The sequence below is a fragment of the Epinephelus lanceolatus genome, chromosome 1 (assembly GCF_041903045.1).
Source record: "Epinephelus lanceolatus isolate andai-2023 chromosome 1, ASM4190304v1, whole genome shotgun sequence".
NCBI lineage: Eukaryota > Metazoa > Chordata > Actinopteri > Perciformes > Serranidae > Epinephelus > Epinephelus lanceolatus.
Genome location: NC_135734.1, coordinates 16,685,503 through 16,703,375, shown reverse-complemented (window position 1 = coordinate 16,703,375; position 17,873 = coordinate 16,685,503). Strand labels below are relative to the sequence as shown.

The 17,873-nt window shown below is 39.7% G+C and overlaps 3 protein-coding genes across 7 annotated transcripts in view; 2 read left to right on the top strand and 1 right to left on the bottom strand.

Annotated features, from left to right (window-relative positions):
- The first annotated feature begins 237 nt into the window (after positions 1-237).
- Positions 238-1,665, top strand: spcs1 (signal peptidase complex subunit 1). Its single transcript, XM_033625566.2, has 4 exons — positions 238-395; positions 931-990; positions 1,084-1,170; positions 1,376-1,665. Exons 1-4 carry the CDS (start codon positions 360-362, stop codon positions 1,499-1,501), a joined length of 309 nt encoding a protein of 102 aa, XP_033481457.1. The 5' UTR covers positions 238-359; the 3' UTR covers positions 1,502-1,665.
- Positions 1,666-1,838: 173 nt separating this feature from the next.
- On the bottom strand, positions 1,839-9,715 carry nek4 (NIMA-related kinase 4). 4 transcript variants are annotated; one of them, XM_078166319.1, is made up of 16 exons: positions 9,425-9,715; positions 8,338-8,604; positions 8,047-8,244; positions 7,854-7,961; positions 7,357-7,511; positions 7,000-7,126; positions 5,578-6,252; positions 5,446-5,496; positions 5,188-5,337; positions 4,641-4,805; positions 4,325-4,391; positions 3,916-4,028; positions 3,621-3,709; positions 3,277-3,494; positions 3,059-3,195; positions 1,839-2,557 (listed from the first exon to the last, which is right to left on the bottom strand). In XM_078166319.1, exons 1-16 carry the CDS (start codon positions 9,509-9,511, stop codon positions 2,459-2,461), a joined length of 2,706 nt encoding a protein of 901 aa, XP_078022445.1. In that variant the 5' UTR covers positions 9,512-9,715; the 3' UTR covers positions 1,839-2,458. The 4 variants fall into 4 exon arrangements, with proteins under 4 accessions (XP_078022445.1, XP_033481456.2, XP_033481454.2 ...); XM_033625565.2 differs by having other exon boundaries at positions 3,621-3,712; positions 5,188-5,334; XM_033625563.2 differs by having other exon boundaries at positions 3,621-3,712; positions 9,425-9,714.
- Positions 9,716-12,413: 2,698 nt separating this feature from the next.
- camk1b (calcium/calmodulin-dependent protein kinase Ib) overlaps positions 12,414-17,873 on the top strand; it is a 46,842-nt gene continuing 41,382 nt past the window's right edge. The window contains exons 1-2 of one of the 2 annotated variants that reach the window (XM_033627114.2): positions 12,426-12,523; positions 15,154-15,166. In XM_033627114.2, the coding sequence (XP_033483005.1) occupies positions 15,156-15,166 (11 nt within the window). In that variant the 5' untranslated portion in view covers positions 12,426-12,523; positions 15,154-15,155. Of the gene's footprint in view, positions 12,524-15,153; positions 15,167-17,873 lie in introns of both variants that reach the window. The other variant, XM_033627115.2, reaches the window with a different exon arrangement.

Genomic DNA, 17,873 nt, shown 5'->3' with positions numbered 1-17,873 from the left:
AAATAAAAAATGTTTGTTTAACTTCTTTAGCTATATATGATTAAATTACTGTGATAATAGGAAAAAATGTGGGTTTAAACTATAATAGCTAAAAGTCGCTGCACATATTGACAGGCAGTTATTCAGGCAGGCAAAGCTTTCCGCTAACACCAACCTGAACGAGTCAACAAAATGGCGCACTTCACCTACTCCCCAGTGTTTATAGATCTGTGAAGCTGCGCAGCTGACACACTCATAAGCAGCCGGACGGGTCCTTCACTACACGACGTATCTTTTTAAAAACCGGAAGACAAACTGTTTCGGTTTGCACCGTTTACACCAAATTCTGTCCGTATGCTTGTTCATTTTTAAGCGGAAAGATGCTGTCTATATTCAAGTCCATTCCCTCACACATGGTAAGAGATGATAAGCTTATTTAGTGTGGAGCCGCAGAGTTATGCTAGCTACTCACTCATGCTATTTTATCAAGCAAACGGTTGTAGCTAGCTTGTGCGATGGTTACATTGACGTTACATTGTTAACAGCTGCTAGCTCACATTATAATGTCCTTAAAAGCTGCAAGTTAACCCGCCACCTAATGTTTCTGAACCAATGTAGCTTTTAATAGAGTCACATATCAAACAGGAAATGTACCTGTTGTTAGGTGTTGGCTAATATTTTGCCTTGTCTAACTTACATCTTCGGTTAAGCACCGTTAGCTTGTTATTGTAACGATAGCATCGTCAGTCAGTTAATTTTCATCACTCCAGCGTGATGTAACTTGATCCTAAGGTTAGTGCAACATTAAACAAAGCTATCATTATTAGGCCACACCAGCTCATGTACTTATTTTGCACAGACGGACCCAGTACCCTCCTAACCTCAGTCTGTACACTGATTTCGTGTTGTTAATGTTGTCTAATTGTTGTTTCCCTGTCCCTTGTGTTTCAGGATTATAAAGGCCAGAAACTGGCTGAACAGATTTTCCAAGGAATAATTCTCATCTCAGCGGTAATCTCACCTTGACACATGCAAATTAGCCAATCAAAACATCCCACTATAATGACACTGTCAGGTTCATTGATATCATTTTTGTCCTTGAAGGTGATTGGATTCGTGTATGGTCTGATCATTGAGCAGTTCGGATGGACGGTGTACATCGTCCTGGCTGGTTTTGCTGTGTCTTGTGTGGTAAGTTTTGTTTGTTTGTTTTGCTGTTTTGTTTGTGGGAAAGGAACAGCTTTAGATATGTTGTGCACTCGAGATAATTAACTGAGGTGTCTGTCAGTGTGCAAGGGTGATTAGACAAAATTCTTGCACATTGGTGGCTCATGTTCTTGTGGTTGAATACCAACCAACATTATATGATTACTTCTCCTTCTGTCCTTGTCTTTAGTTGACCCTGCCTCCATGGCCCATGTACAGAAAGAATCCTCTGTCCTGGCAGCCAGTTATACCAGAGACCAGCGGGGAGCCCACCCAAAAACCTCAGGAAACTCTCAAGAAGAAGAAACACAAATAAATCAGAATGCTCCCTGCCTGACTGTGAATACATCCTTTATATCAGAAACTATTTTGAATTTCGTCTCACGGTTCGCATTTGAAAAGAAAACATACTTACAGTGTTTGTCAGTCAATGAAATACTTGTGTCCACATAATAAACATCAGATACTCTGTTTTATAAATGGGCTGTTTCATTTGTGTTTAGAATTGGGGTTGATCTGCAGGACTTAGTATGTCGATGTGTACAAAAATGCATTTCTTAATTAGTACCTTTCTATTTTCCTTTTCATTGCTGCCAATGTCAGGTTTGTTTTATTGAGGTTCCCAACATTAAGGAAATTGAGGGTGAACAAAAAACATTTAGTATTTATTAAAAAAGATTCAAATGTTAATATCTACAGTGCATCTACATTACATTATTTTGTGTTTAAGAAAATAAAATACAGCAGCAGACTAGTGTCTTCAAAGCTACAGCGTAACAATTACTTATATTCTAGGTTGCATTATAAATAATAACCATCCACAACAGAAAGTGGAAAGATGAGTGCTATAACATATAACTATGACCTAAAATCTTTGCATAGATATGAAAATTACAGGAACCATTACAAATTCTGTGTTTGAAAAATTAGGTTAAAAAACTGCACAGTCATTTACAAAAGACTGCTCGCACAAGAGCAGCTTCAGTGTGACAATTCCATGACAGGACCTGCAGGCATCAATGATGATTTACATGCAAGCAGAAGGAAGAAAGTGGCAGTGCCACACAAGCGCAATGGTGTTTTTACAAGAAAAAATGGTTTTCGTGAACAATATTGATTGGTTGTCAGTTCATACAAGTTTCTACTTCAAAGCTGAAACATTTCTCCCAGTGACAAAGTTTCCTGTTTAAGATATGTCAAGATGCTTGCCTCTTCTCACGGGTGGTGTCATGGAAATGCATATGTGTCCACTCCCTTACATACAGAAATTTCTCTAAACCTTGATGGCAATGTCCTCAAAGAATTTCAGCTGCCTCACCATCACAGCATACGCTTGGTACTTCTCATCCCCCATCTGGTCACGAAGGCACAGCTGCAGTGAGAAAAAGGGATATCAACTGTGATCATTTTGGAATCAAAGGACAGCTGAAGTAACTGCTTGAGTTATACACAACCTGGGTTTTGAATTTCACAGACAAAGTAATCACACACTAATATGGCAAACAGATCTATTCTAATGTGTGATGGAATTTACAATTTGATCTTAAAGTTCTGGTATCACTTTGAGCTAAGAAGTCAGTCTAACTTATTTAACTTGTAGCTGTTTATTTTTGGATGTCAGAAGTCCAACCTAACTTAACGAATGCATCAGGAAATCAGAGTCGCTTCTGTGTGTAACTTATGCCCAATGTAACCATAACATCCCTGATTATTAGCAAAGCATTGTGCACAAATGATCAAAGCTCCTACCTACTTACCTACCTAGTTGCTACTCCTAAACACTCGATGTTACTCAACATTTTCAGTTAAATCCTGGGTATAGATAAAGTATATAAAATCTGGTGTGGTGTGTTTAACGTCTTTAAAATCATACTTCTCGCTTGGTGTCATCCTCCACCTCCATGATTTCCAGGACTTTGTCCAGCAACTTGACCCCCAGTCCCTTCACCACATCTGTTCTCAGGTGTTCTATGGCTCTCCTTATCTTGGCCAGACCAGACGTGGAGCCTACTGCAGAGAGAAGCTGGTTAAACATAACAATGGTGGAGAATTGCAGACTGATGACAAGAGAGTTCAATTTAAGTATCTGACCTAGTGGTATTTCACCAAGTGACAAGTTTTCTGCTTCCTCCCGAGCCTTCCCATGAAGCACCAGGGTGTCTCTGTACTTTCTGTTCAGTTTGAATTCTGGCAATGCAGTAGAGCCAAATCTGCCCTTGTCCACCTCACTCACACCGTCTCCAATATCCATTCTCAAAGTTTGGGTCATCATGTGGACTAAATCCTGCATGTCGCTGGATTCTGTCTTCCTGCACTCAAGCAATGTGACACAGCAAATGTGTTAACACAGACTTTCCAGAGCTGATATTATGAATAGCAAAGCAGTAGGGTAACTAGATTAGAGTTGAGTTATTTTCTCCTGTGAATGCTCTCACCTTTCCCTGCAGTCTCCGTCTAAACGTTCTGTGGAACTTGTGGATGAGCTGCACTCGTCTTCATCTGACCTTCGCTCTGGTAACTTATCCTGCTGTAACAAAACACATCAAACTGTTGCGACAGATGTTTTGAAACAGATTTCTACTTTAAATTCACTCTAAGATGATCAGATTAACCTCCCAAGGCACAACCAGCCTTTTTCCCCTCCATACCAGCAGGCATTAAAAAAGTGCCATTCCCTTTTAACGACCGTGTTGAGTACAACTGAATGTCACAGTGATGGGGTGTCAGTACCTTACTGTTGGTGTTAGTGATAAAGTCTGAAACAGATCTGGTATCTGGAGTGCTGTAGTGCTCATCCTTGGTGGAAGTGACATCATAAGACGCCCTTCTTACAACATAAACAACTGTGGAAAGAGCAGAAAAGTAATCAAGAAAAAAGTAAACTATCAAGAATTCCTTTTTTTGTTGCTGTTGTTTGAATAGATTTCTAAAAATGTACAGAATATTTGACCCAAAATGTGCCCATACATGTTTGTTTCCTGTAAAAGGTGTATAGTATATATAAACATGTGCATATTCTAGGATTACTGCTTTGTTATTTTGTATTGCTCTATTCAAGCCTACTGGAACTTCAGTTATACTGTTTTTTATATAGTTCAAACTATAAATTCTGGTTTTCATTAGGAAAGACAGTAAGTACCTGGCAGGCTGACACTCTCCTGGGACTGCCTCAGTCTTCTTCTCTCTCTGGCAGACAGAGGACGATCCTGAAAATAAAATTGACCCGCATTTTCTGTGATTAATAAACAGCATCTGCTTATTTTCGATTTTGTTTTGTATCATATTTAATTTTCAGTATAATATTCTACAAACTATGGCCTCAAATCAAAATTGCAGAAATGTTGATGCAGCTTATTCTTTTATCTACACATAAAATGTGTCTCAGGCACAAATATGCATGCCCTTTCAGTAATGTGGCTGTATACACTCATTTGCGAGTGGATGAGCACTCTCACCTGTGGCAGTGGTAGGAATCCGTCCTTACAGGAACTAACTGGTGCAGAGGTTGCGGCTACACTGGCTTTCTTGCTCTCTGTGCTCCTCCTGCTTCTCTTCCTCCCCTCCACAGCTATGCTCTCAACAGGAGGTGGAGGTAAAGGTCTTGGAGCAGCCACCTTGGACTAACAGAGGACAAAAAAAAATTGAATTTAATCAACCCTGCTGACTGTTGATTATTGTGTTATTTTAAGTGTGATATTTGTCAAAATGTACTTGTTAAAGAGGACATTTCAAAAAATCCTATCTTGGCTTGAACTCAGCATTAATTAATTGAGTGTCCATGTCCACGAATGCAACATGGTCAGTTTGACAAAAACAGCACGTATGAGGGCAAAAACCTTTCTCCAATGTTTTCCATGTTGTCCTGCGAGGCACTAGCCTTTAGGAAAAACTGAATCCCATTATTAAATTACTTTAAGATTTTTATATTTGGATTCAAAACCCAACAATCCTTGCACTTAAAGTTCCTAAATTTCCTTACATTAGCTCCTTATATCGCTTTACCTTGTCCTGATCCCCATGTGTCCGTCTTATGTCTCTCCCTTTGTGCTGCTGTGATATAGATGGTTCTGATGAGAAGTACAGGGGTGTTTGGCATGGATTTGTCAGACCCGGCTTACTGGCTGGTGAGGGACATTCCTCCTGAACTGGCTCCTAAACAGACACAAGTATACTCTTTCCACTGTGGCAAAATACAAGACAAATAATGGGCTTTATTCTGGCTAGAGTTCACAGAATGAGTACAAGAATTTCAATGCTCACCACTGTTGGAGAGTGTGGCTCTAACAGCTTTTCAGTAGATTCTAGGCTTTCCTACAAAGACATAAATTAATACGTAAAAACAAAAGAACATCATATAAGAACACCACAGTGATACCACTATAGAGCACTTACTTGGATGTCAGAGGTGTGGTGTTGTGTCCGAGCTACCTTAAGAAGGTTCACAGTATAATTTTTATTGTCCATATTCACGTCCACAAGCCCTCCGATATTTTCTGCATTGGATTTGTGTGCAGATCTCCTCTCAGGGACATTAGAAGCAGCCTCTGTCTTTGGGTTCTGCATATCAGCCTCTTTAAGTAACTCGATGGTATCCTCTTTATCATCCACATCTGACATCCGCTTCCCCCCACATACAGAAAATGTATCCCCAGGGTGTGGTGCGCCCTGTGGATGAACGTCTAACAATCCACTGGATGCCCTCCTCTCGTCGGTTCCCCGACTGCCAACACCTGATACACACTTCAGGGGGGGCTTAACAGGGGAAGGAGGGGGAGACGGATTTGGTTTCACTCTTCCCTTGCTGTCTTTGTGCACAGTGTGAGTCACAGGTTCATTGACTGCACTGTGGTGTGACACAACTGACTGGGGCCGCTGCACCTGTCTTTTCATCAGGTCCTCTTCCTCCTGCAGTTGGACATCAATATTAATGTTGCTGATGGTTGCCAGGGATGCCAAGCTGGCTTTGAGAGCATCAGGTGAGGAGGGTTTGGGTGGCAGAGGTGTTTGGATTGGAGTGCAATCTGCGATGCCGTTCCGAACTTTGTGTTGTTGTGATTTCTCGTCTTTCTGGGAATGAAGAGAAACAAAAACCATAATAAACAACACTGACAATTCCCCTCCGGACATCAGAAATAAAGAACTTTGGGTTAACAGCTTCAACTAAAAAGTAATTGGAGCAATCCACTGGACCGTTTTAACATCTTACTACTTTCACAACCACAATAAATTTACACACACCTTCTGAGAATAAATATAGAATCATGGAACTTATTTCAGATTAGTCATGGCGATTTGAAAAACCTTGATACAAAATGATAAAGTATTCCTTTAAATTCACAAATACTGATACCAGTTGTCCATATTGCTGTTAGCCCACTGTTAGGATTAATCATAACTGTTGTTCAGGTTTAGCCATTGCATTTCCATTACAGCCATATCTCAGTGGCTAAGTGATACTGTCCATTAAAAAGATTAAGAGATTAAGAGAGCATTTCATTTCAACAACTATAACAACTAAGTTGACAAAATAAAATGCAGCAAAAGACATGATGTCAAGCAACTAGTCAAATCAAAAACTTCCTGCTTATACTGAAACTTTGTTGAATGTAACAGAAAATACCTGCATGTTACTATTCATCTATCATAAGAAATAATATAAGCAATAGAAAGTCACAGGATACATTTTGATTAGTGACAACAGAGTACATCAATACTAAGTGACTGACATCATGACTTACTATTGGAATATTCTAAAATAATATTATCGTTAAGTTATTTGTGTTGAATCAGATTTTATATTCTCCACTCACTCACCCGTTTCACTCTGGCTATAGGTTCAGGCTGGGGACTTCTCTCAGGTTTTGGCTGAGATGACATCACACTGTTGGCCCTACAGTCACCACTGCCACCCACAGCTTTCTTTCTTGACTTGGCAGTTTTTCTGGTAAAAACACAATTAAACATAAACATGTAAGAAGAGATTTATCAATCTATGTAATGCTGGCAGTACACTGTGGAAGAAAAAAAAACAGTGACAGAACTGAAGATCTGACAGTAGAAAATAATTCCAATTCAAGTATACACAGCAAGAAATGAAATGTGCATCCAATATAAAGCTTTACAGACATTAGTAATCACAGCAAGCAGCAGTCTGCTGTCAGAGCCACCTACTCTTTAGTGGCCTCAAGGAACATAGCAATTTGTCTTTTGATGTAGGGCTGCCGGAGGATAAGTTTAACATCAGGCCTGTCCTCAGGTCTCTTACACAGCATGCTCTTGATCAGTTCTCCCAGCTGGGGATCATACCTACTGGGCATCTGAGGCAGCTGGTGAGAAAAACAGGAAAATGTCATGTTATTGTGAAACTATTCTGCCTTAAATTCTATTTTTTTTATTATTAGGATTCAGAAAAATAATGTACTGTATTAACTACAAGAGCACCAATTATTAAACTGTTGATCAAGGTGGCTAGTGTTACCAATCAATATCCCCTCATAAGAGCTTTCTATCTGTGGTTACTGGGGATGATGACAAGACTATTCCCAACTTCATGACCCTGACCTCTTCTGACACTCTCAGGAAATGACAAACACTAAATTACACATGTTTGCAAAAACAGGACTGACCAGAGCAGAATATCAAAATAAATGTAAAAAGATGAAACCCACCTTTCCTTCTACAATGCGATAAACCAATGAGTTCATATCCTTGGCATTGAAGGCATGCTTCAGTGTGGACATTTCATACACACAGCAACCCAGGGCCCATACATCTGACTAGAAAAAAAAACATCAATTTGTAAGACAGTTCGGTAACAGGTCCAAAATAACTAAACAGAGTGAGAGCAGATGACCAAATTACCTTGTGGTTATAGGGTTTATTTGAGAAGAGCTCTGGGCTCATGTAGTAAGGGGTCCCTATGAGTGTGCTGGCCATATCATTCTGATTCTCCAATACTCGTGCGATGCCAAGGTCCCCAACTTTGATGATGTTAGTCTTAGTCAGGAAGATGTTCTGTGTTTTAAGGTCCCGGTGAAGAATGTTCCTCTCATGCAGGTACTGCAAAGCAAAATCACAACGGTGACTTCATGTGTTGCATACTTCTCAAAGAAAATAAACTGATATTGCATGGTCTTTACTTTCAATCTGTACCTGGAGTGCCATTGCTATCTGGACAAACCACTCCACCACCTGCCTCTCAGGTAGGAGCTCGCTCTTTTGCTGTTTGAGTCGATGATAAAGGTCACCGCCTTCACAGAAGCCCATCACAATGTACAGCTGGCAGTCATCTCCTTCCCACGACTCCCTGTATGTCACAATGTTAGGATGTCGCAGCTGGGAGAGAAGCTGTGCCTCCTGCTCTGCAGCACGCCGCTCCCGCTTGGAGGAGGTGATTAAATTCAGTTTCTTAATAACATACTGGTAAAAAAAGGAAAAATTCACAGTCAAACTCCCTGAATTAAGAAAAGTACATGTCTGTCAAACTATATTTGTGAACACATTTAGAAACGATACACTTGGGAAAAGTCACCATATGGTGGAGAAGCTGAAGAATTTCCAAGAAGATTGCAATAAATTAAGTTCAGTTTTAGTTAGTTTTACATTAACATATTCATTTATAAAAGTTAATGAGTGATCACAAACCCTGTCAATGATAGTGATCTACATATTAATAAGTGCTTCTCAAGTTATGAAACACTGACATAGGAGCCCTGCACCTGGTATAATTCATGTTTTCTGTCTTATGCTCAAACTACAAAACTTTCTTTACAGGCCACCAGGATGGTCAGAAGTATTAATTATCCAGCTACCATTTTTAAGGTTAAATAAGTTAAAATAAAGTGTCCCTGTTGTCTCAAACCCTTCAAGGACTCTTTAGGGACAACAGCAGACAGCAAACAACGGTCAAACTGAGAGTTATTGCCCTATAAATACCAACATACATCATCTTTACTAACATATGACTTTGTTTCGTCATGTCTTCCACCTCATTAGATGTGCTAAAATTATTGTTCTTCCATAAATCTGAAATATAACGTTAAAGAGCATAAACAAACCCGTCATGTTTAGCCTACTTTAGCTAACTTTAAACTGGTTGAAGCCTAGCTGGTCTGTGTAGCCTCAAACCTGCTATTATGACGTTTCAAGCGATTAACGTTACACTTGTTAAATCTACACGTTAATTATTTTAACAGTTGTGGGCTGTACTGAACTCCAAACATACTTTTTTGTTTCTCACCTGTTTTCGGTCTGTTTTGTGTTTCACCAAGTTCACCTCCCCATAGCTCCCTTTCCCAACGACCCTGATGAAAAGATAATTATTCATCCTTCATCAAAACGCTTCATAACGCGACCTGAAACACTGAAAACGTTAGTCGACAGCAACGAATATATCAGCGGTTTTATTTCGTCCCATCTTCCAGCAGTAAAGACAAGATAAACGCATGAAATCTGTGTGGGAAAACTTCGGGCTAGCTCACAGTGCCAGCGATGAGATTTTGAAAACGCAGGAAATCAGCAGCAGTCGACAGTTTTTCGTCACTAGGCAACTGGCAGCTCAGTGTCGAGGAAGGAGAGCGTGAGGGTCCAAAAACTGATGTGCGCGCACCACAGCGCCCCCAGCGGCGGCAGGTAGACAGCAGGGTGACGCTCTATCACAAGAAGCTGCAACAAAAGGTCATTTCCTTACAAATTTACCAGAGAAATTCTTTATTTACAAATGTAAAATTGTGAAGTTAAATATTTTTTTCTGCGTTCTTACCTGGAATTGTACAATGCCAAGTTGTTGTAAATTGTCAAGGCAGGAAAAGCAAGTTGCCTGGGTGTATTAACAACACCGATATGTGTAATCAGTAATTTAAACCAGGTTCCCTTTCATTTAGCCAGCACACACACCACCAGACCCTGGAACTGCTAGCCTACATTACCTAGAGGAAAACTTTGCTGCTCACAATAGTTATTTCTTTGTCTCGTCAGAAATAAATCAGCTTCTTATTTGGAGATTACTAACTTCAGATCTTCTCTTAAATCACTACATTGGGAGAAATAAGAAGCAATATAATAAATAAGCAGGAGTTGTTTTTTTATGTGCTCATATGCTTCTTAGAGGTTTCTCAACTCTTAAAACAGATAAAATACACAGAGCTGAGATGTGAATTTGGTCATTGAGACAAATTTCTAAAGTTGTGCAGGCTTATTTATAAGCCAATGAAGTCTTCTTTTGGAACTTAGTGTTATCTCAACAGCTGATTATTTCAGACAGATAAAGATTACTGCAGTGAAAGAGGTTAAGGAGCATTTTAAGATCTTAAATTCGGGCTGAGAGAAGAGGAGGGTTATTTCTCAGGAGCTGAATTTAGGAAGTAATGGAAAATGGTCAAAATCCTATAACAATGCTATATTGAGCTCAGTTATGAATAGGAGAAATAGTCTGGACAATAAAAGATCTTATTTTGAATTTTCCTTTCGTCTAGGTAGGCCTATATGAGATGGAACTTTCAGTGGTTAAAGTTTTGAATCACACCTGTGGGCCACTCTTTCTGCCATGACATGTTAATGTCTGCCATGAAACTAACAACAATCTTAAGGGAATTAAGATTATTATAAATTATATGATTTATTATAAAAAAGCAAATGGTCATTACATACATTGTCCTTTAATCCCTTTTACAATAACAAAACACCAATATATCAACATTTTACTGCCATAAAAATGACCAACACGTCTACTTAGCCTAAAATGTGCACCCAACTCAATGTGTCTGCATACTATCAGTTCTTTTTAGACTTGCCATATTGACCTTGCCTGTTTAGGGACATGCAATCCACTAGATGGCGCACAAGACCACCACAAGCTGAGACCGTACAAGCTTGCATACCAAAGTCCCTTCGCACTTGGCAGGGTGAATGGACAAGGAGAATTTAGTTTTTGTGGGCTTTATACTAGATTTTAATTTGAAGAGAAGTCACAAATAAATTAATGAAAGTGGACCTACTTGTCCACAGATAGGTATAGGATGTGGATAAGACAAAAACAAAGATTCAGTTAAGCTTGGGTATACAGATGTGTAGCATGTGATAAAGACAAGATGTTGTGGCTGAAGGTGAAGCATGACACATGATAAAAACACCAAACGTACACGAATGAATGAGCCTAAAAGAATTGTTGCTGCTGGATGAAGGGTTAGGCAGTAAGTACAGAAAACCTTCTTGAAATCAAATTAAGTTTGCAGCAACTACCACCTCTACAACCAGCAGCCTACCAAGAGACTGTTTTTTACCTATCAGAGAAGGGGGTTGGCCTCAAGCCTGGCAGAAAATGCATGACCCTCCCTCCACCATAAACGAGTCACTGGTTTTTAAAACATATCCTTTGATGCTTCAAAGTTAAAAGTTCAAGACGGTTAGTGGTTAGTTAGCAAAAGCTTTATTTTTGGGCCAAATTTTAAATGAGATGCAGTGATGTTGATGAAGTATAACTAAGTTCAGTTTTTTTTTTTCTGATGGAAGGGTTTGTAACACATGATGTGTCCAAGGAATTTGAAAACCCAACAATATTATTTGTTTTTATGGTTTCTAGCTATGACAAATAGTATCATTTTGGCGGGTGGGTTTGGAAGGCAGCGGTAAAATAAAAACGAAATGCAACCGTAAAAATATTATAGAAAGCACAAGTTCCTCCCCAATGCTTAAAAAATATTTGACAGGCCTCCCTCTTTTTTTGCACCACCCCTCCCCCTTCATAAATAACGAACAGTCCCTAATAGTAGTCTTAAAGGCTAATATTAGTATTGAACACTGGGTCTGTAGTTTCTTTCTGTGTGTTTACCTCTGGATCAAATCCAGATCTCCTGTAAGTGATTAAGGGCTCCAGCATTAGAGATAATACCTACAACCTCAAGTCCATTATCACTGTCACTATGACTACTCATGCCATTACTACTTGCTACAGTAAGGCCTAGTTTTGGAGCTGCTAATGTTTCTGTGTCTGGCCTTAGCATGAGTGTGTATTAGTTTTCAGCTGGGGTCATTTATTTTATGCATTACCGAGCCTGCACACGGACACCAGCTCACCTCCAAGCGCTTTATCATGAACACAGCACACGGGTGTCACGGGTGGACAGAGAGGTGACCAATAGTGTCGCAGAACCGTTTACCTGTGCTTCCCAGCTCGGGCGATGATTGGTCCGCTGGCCGTCCTGCCCCGAGGTGACGTCAGGATGAGCGCTGCTGGTGAGGCTGCCAAGTACAGATTCCGCGTGAGAGCGCTCCGAGTTGTGGAGATAGACAGACGGACACTGGACACTGCTGCCGGACATTAGTGACCGCTAAATTTCAGGTAGGAGCCGCTGCTGCCACACTGACATGACACAAACTTTATCTCTGTCTCTGTGTCAGAGGCTCGAGAGGTGCCGGAGCGTGGTCTCTTGTCAGGGGGGTTTGACAGCTCTAAGGTTAGCTAACATTAACGGAGTTTAACGTTCACTCCGTGGTATATGGGGACCTTTGGTTTTAGAGGGACGCTTTACAACTCTGAGGGAGATTTAAAGCTGTAAGTCACTGTAGCGTTACTACAGGGGAGGCTGCTGAAGTTAACCGTCAGACTCGTTATGCAGATGCAGATATTGTCACTGACATGAAGAGGACCTCAATGTAACTGAAGCTGCAGTTTGAAGGATCAGATACTGACATGGAGTATGGAGGGACTGAAGTGACAGCTTACTTGTTTTCTCCCATTCAAACCAGTATAACTAGACTGCTCTAATTTAAATGTAATAAAGTCATGTTTATGTAGTATGGTCTGATTAAATAAAAATAACTCCAGGCTATGTCTTGGGAGAACCTTGGTGGTATTATTATTATTTCTCATAGCAGAAATGTCTTGTGGTTTACTCAGTAAACAAGACTTGATGTGTATTTTTAGTTCTTACCCATTTCTCATTTTCTCTTTCTGTTTCTCTCTCACTCACTCTCGCGCCTCCTCCTCTCTCTGTCTCTGGGATCCTGTAAGGAGAAGTCTGCTTATCAATTAATAAGCTCACTTTGAGAGGAGATTTGTTGTGCGTCATTGACACCAGCTGACCAATCAGTATTCTGTTAGTAAATCTCTCTGTGTTAGACAGTCAACCAGTGGATGCATGGGTTTTATTAATAGGGTTTTTTTAGATGGACAGCATGGATTTTGCATCTGTTGAGGGGACGATGGCGAAGATTAGTTGGATAGTTTTCTGTTTCTCGATTAGGTAATGATGTGAACAAGTTAATAAAATAAGAATCACACACTGTGTGTTTGTGCTTTTAAACATTTTGCTCTTGGCAAGCAGGAAAAAACACTCGCCCACCACGGCAGAGACCTGGGATCTTTGTCAGTTCACCCGTTCGACCCAGTGAATCATTTTGTATTTGTTGTGTGAATGGAGTTGTACTGTTTTGCTTCTTTGAGCTGCATGCATTTCACCGTGGCCAATTTGTGTGTCTGTACCGACACCCCAGATTTTCAAAGAGACAATACTGCCATTAAGGTCAAATTAATAAATAAATAAACGCTGGGGGTTTAAACAGGAATTACTGTCCTTCAAAAATACATCATACTGCATGAAATGTGACACAAAACCTGGACAGCTGGATGTGAAAAACACGGCTTGGCTTTTGTCCTTAGGCCTGATTTCAGATTGACTACGAGGGTCCTGCTTGCAGCTCTGAAAGCTTTAAAACAGGGGTATCAATTCAAATTTTTTACATTTTATTTAGTGTTAAGAAACAAAACAGATGATGAACATGCTGAAGTTAACCGTCAGACGATGAACAGCCTGAGATATCTGAAGAAAATTAAGTGCAGTTTCAACAATATGTCTCAGTTTTTCCGTATTTAGTTAGTCCTCTACTCACTGTCATTACATGTGCATTTTCCCATTCATTTCCACTCCTGTGTATTCTGGCATCACCACACCAAACTGAAGTGGAAGCTGTTGGGGGAGCAGGATAAATTATCCCCTGCCTTACAAATCATTTACAAATATAAAGTTTTGGCAGTCTTATCAACAGGGTTCCTCCAATATTGTTTCAAGATAGAAGCCTTATACAGATTCTTTTGTACTGAAGCTGCTGATTGACATTGATATTTTGCACAATGTTTAATACTTTTAAATATGACCACAATAAGTATACATTGTTATTTTAACATTTTTACATGAAATCAGCCACTCATTGTTTAACTTGCTCCTGAAACTATACACCTCTTATCCCTCAGATGTTCATCAATGTTAGGTGTGCAAGTCATCCAAACACTTTGGCCAGTTGGTTCTGGCCTGCGGGCCGTATATTTGACACCCCTGCTTTAAAAGATCAGAGGTGTAGCTATGCACCTGACCTAACATAGCCTTGAAAAGAATTAGTAAAATGAAATCATTACAAAAACTATTTGGCTTCCTGTGAAGTGAAGCTGCTTTCACAGGAATGCAGTCTGTTGACATGAGTTAAGTCTCTGTTCTTAACTTGGCAGCAGAATTTCTCACAGTTTTGAGCTCTGCGGTAGATTGTCTGCTGAGATATGAGAAATAGTAGAAAACTCGAGCCAAGATCAATCTTTTAAAGTGTTTAAAGACAAAAGAGAGCCAACATGTAAGTGTGTTAGTTTGTTATCGACACTTCTGTCGAGACATGAGCCATCCAGTTAAGAGATAACAAGTGGATGTGACTAAGAATGTGTTCAAGAGCTCAATTTGTTTTTGTTTTAATTTAACGTATCGACACGTGGTTTTAATATAGCTCCATAAGTTTGTCTGTTTGAATGTTTGATTCTTTGTGTGTGTATGCAAGTGTTGCCAAAAGTTTCAACACCCTTGCAGACTCGATTTCATGCCCTGACACCGTAACCACGTGTCATTTTGTCACATTTAACTGTGGTCGTGTGTACATGTGTGTGTGTGTGTGTGTGTGTGTGTTTCTTCTGTCCACTGCACATCACAGGAATGGGAAACCAGTGAGTACAGCAACTCTCTTTTGTGTAAACCTTAAACAAGGATGAATGCTGCATGTCACATATGAGTCAGGGAATGTGTGTATGGTATCGTGCATCTCCCTGTTTCCAGCCTCTTCAATCCTTTTGCTTCTTGGGTTTTTTGAGCAGCTTAATCTTCACCCATTGGCCAAAAGTCATGTCATCAGTGGACATGAAGGGGCTGTTTTTGGCCTTCTACATGCTCCTATGATACCTGCATGTGTCTCTCTCCTCTACTCTCCTACATTTTAAACTTGCCCATATCTGCCCCTGCGTGTCATAAACTTGATCCTTATTTTGTTGTTTATAGCATTTGTCTGTTTGAAAAACAGACCCCCTTGCTCAGTTTTGTCCATAAAACTCAAATTGCTTGAAATGTGTCAATGAAGTTGCCTAATTTAAAACATATCCAGGTATGTTTGTGCCATTTAAGTGAAATCCAAGTGTAATGGAGATTTAGGTGCATGTTGATATTTCCTGGTTCAAAAATGAGCACAACCAGTGTCAAGCGACGGTTGATGCGTTCATAGATTTTAAATGACTTTGATGTCAAAATGACTTTGATGTTCGATATCATCCATTCTCAGTGCATGAATTAACATGAATCTCCATGAATCTCCATATGAGCAAGGTGAGATGCTACAAACACGCAGTTTGTGAGAGGTGTTTTCACTGTTTCTCTGCCTTCATTGTTTCCTCCAAACAGTCTTGTGCTGTTGCGGGTATTTTTAGCCTAAAGGTTACTACTCTCTAAGCAGGTATACTGTGATGCCGTGTCTAAATAATGCTGGTCAGGAGATAAGGTTAGAGCTGTATAGATGTAGTTGTTTTTAATTATTCTTTCATGACACATCTTTTCGATGTATCAATTCATAATTTAAAGGTCCAGCGTGTAGGATTCAGGGGGACACATTTGCAGAAATTGAATTTAATATTCATAGCTATATTTTTATCAGTGTAAGTAATCACCCAAAACTGAAAATAGATGCGCCTTTAATAAGGGTCCTCTGCCTTATTGTTTCTACAGTAGCACAGAACAGACAAACCAAACACTGCCTCTAGATTTGCGTTGGCCACTGTAGTGTCCTTACAGGCTTGGCTCCCGAGAGAAGTTTCAGTTGGTTGCAATCTGCGACCTCACCACTAGGTGCTACTAAATCCTACACACTAGAGCTTTAAATAATTTAAAAAGACGGATCATTTGAAGTGCCAAAAATGCTCTTTTTGACGCGGACTCATGAAAAAGTGTTTTGGGTTACATCAATTTCAAATACAGAAAAGCAAGCAAATCATCAAATTTAAGAAACTGTAATCAGCAAATGATTGACAGTTGTACTTAAAGGGATACTTCACTAATTTTCAAGCAGCTTTGTTTCATAACAATGTGTATAGTATGTGGAAATGAAATGTGCTAAAGTTCTCTTTATCTCTTCCTGCTCATCTCTCAGCTTAAATCCACTGGATGACGTGAAATGCAGATTTTCACTGGCTCTGAAGCTGTTGCAGGGACTACTGATTGTAGTTCTGCATTTTCATATGCCCACCTCTCTCTCTCTCAAACGCAGACCAAACTCCAAATGAACGATAAAATTGGACAGCACTGATCAAATATAAACCAAGATTCTATTACCGTATTGCCTATTTGTCACCTAAAACGTCTTCAGAGACATATTTTAGTGCACTGTTTGGCTGTAAATGAGAATTTGTGAACAGTAAGTGGGCACTTGAAAAAAACTGAAATTTTAAAACTAGGCAGCACAGCTCAAATATGAACCAGGATTCTGTTACTGCATTGCCTATTTCTTGCCTCAGATGTTTTCAGAAAAATATTTCTAGCTTACTGTTTAACTGTAATTTGAGATTGTTTGTTACCAGCTGGCAGCCGTGCTGTTTCCTGTGTCAAATTCGCATCATGTCACCCACCAGCGGAGATGTTTATTAGTCCAGTGTGGTGCAGTGCATTCTGGTAGTTGCAGGTTTTACACCTCTTGAGTAAAAGCAAATGTCACAGCCCATTTCCACTGTTTCCTCTGGTCATGTAGCACCAATTTCAAATGTATTTGCATCTTTCTACTGCATAGACAGACCACTTTTATGAAAACACCGTCTTTCCATCAGTGAAATACTTCAATAATAAATAATTAGCCTACTCAATGTTTATTTGTATAACTCTCACAAAATATTTCCGTATTGATCAGCAAGTCTGTTAGTTTCAGCACTTCAAACTCAAAGTCCTCCTCTCACAACCAGACTTCAGAAAGGCTAAAGAATCTCAACATGTCAGAACAAAAATCGCCCTACTCTTTGCATAAACACTGCTCTGTATTCTTTTGTACTTACAGAGGTTGTTTAGCACACATTGACCTACTAGAGATCCTTTTTCAATGAAAACTGTGGAAAAAAAAATCATGCTCGGTAATCGATCCTCAATACTCAAAGAAAGGGACTGGTGTCAAGTTGAAGATGTACTGAGGAATAGAGTTACAGTCTACTATGTATTGTTTGTTTGTCCCCTACAGTAGTTATTAGACTACAGGAACAGAGGCCCCAACACAGCAGATTTACCAGTAAAGCTTTCACACACATTACACTGGACTTCCTCTTACTGCTTCCCTTAAGCACTTTACTTTGCATGCTGCTATATTGTGCAAACTTCAGAGGTACTTCCTTCTTCTTCATTTGCTTTAAA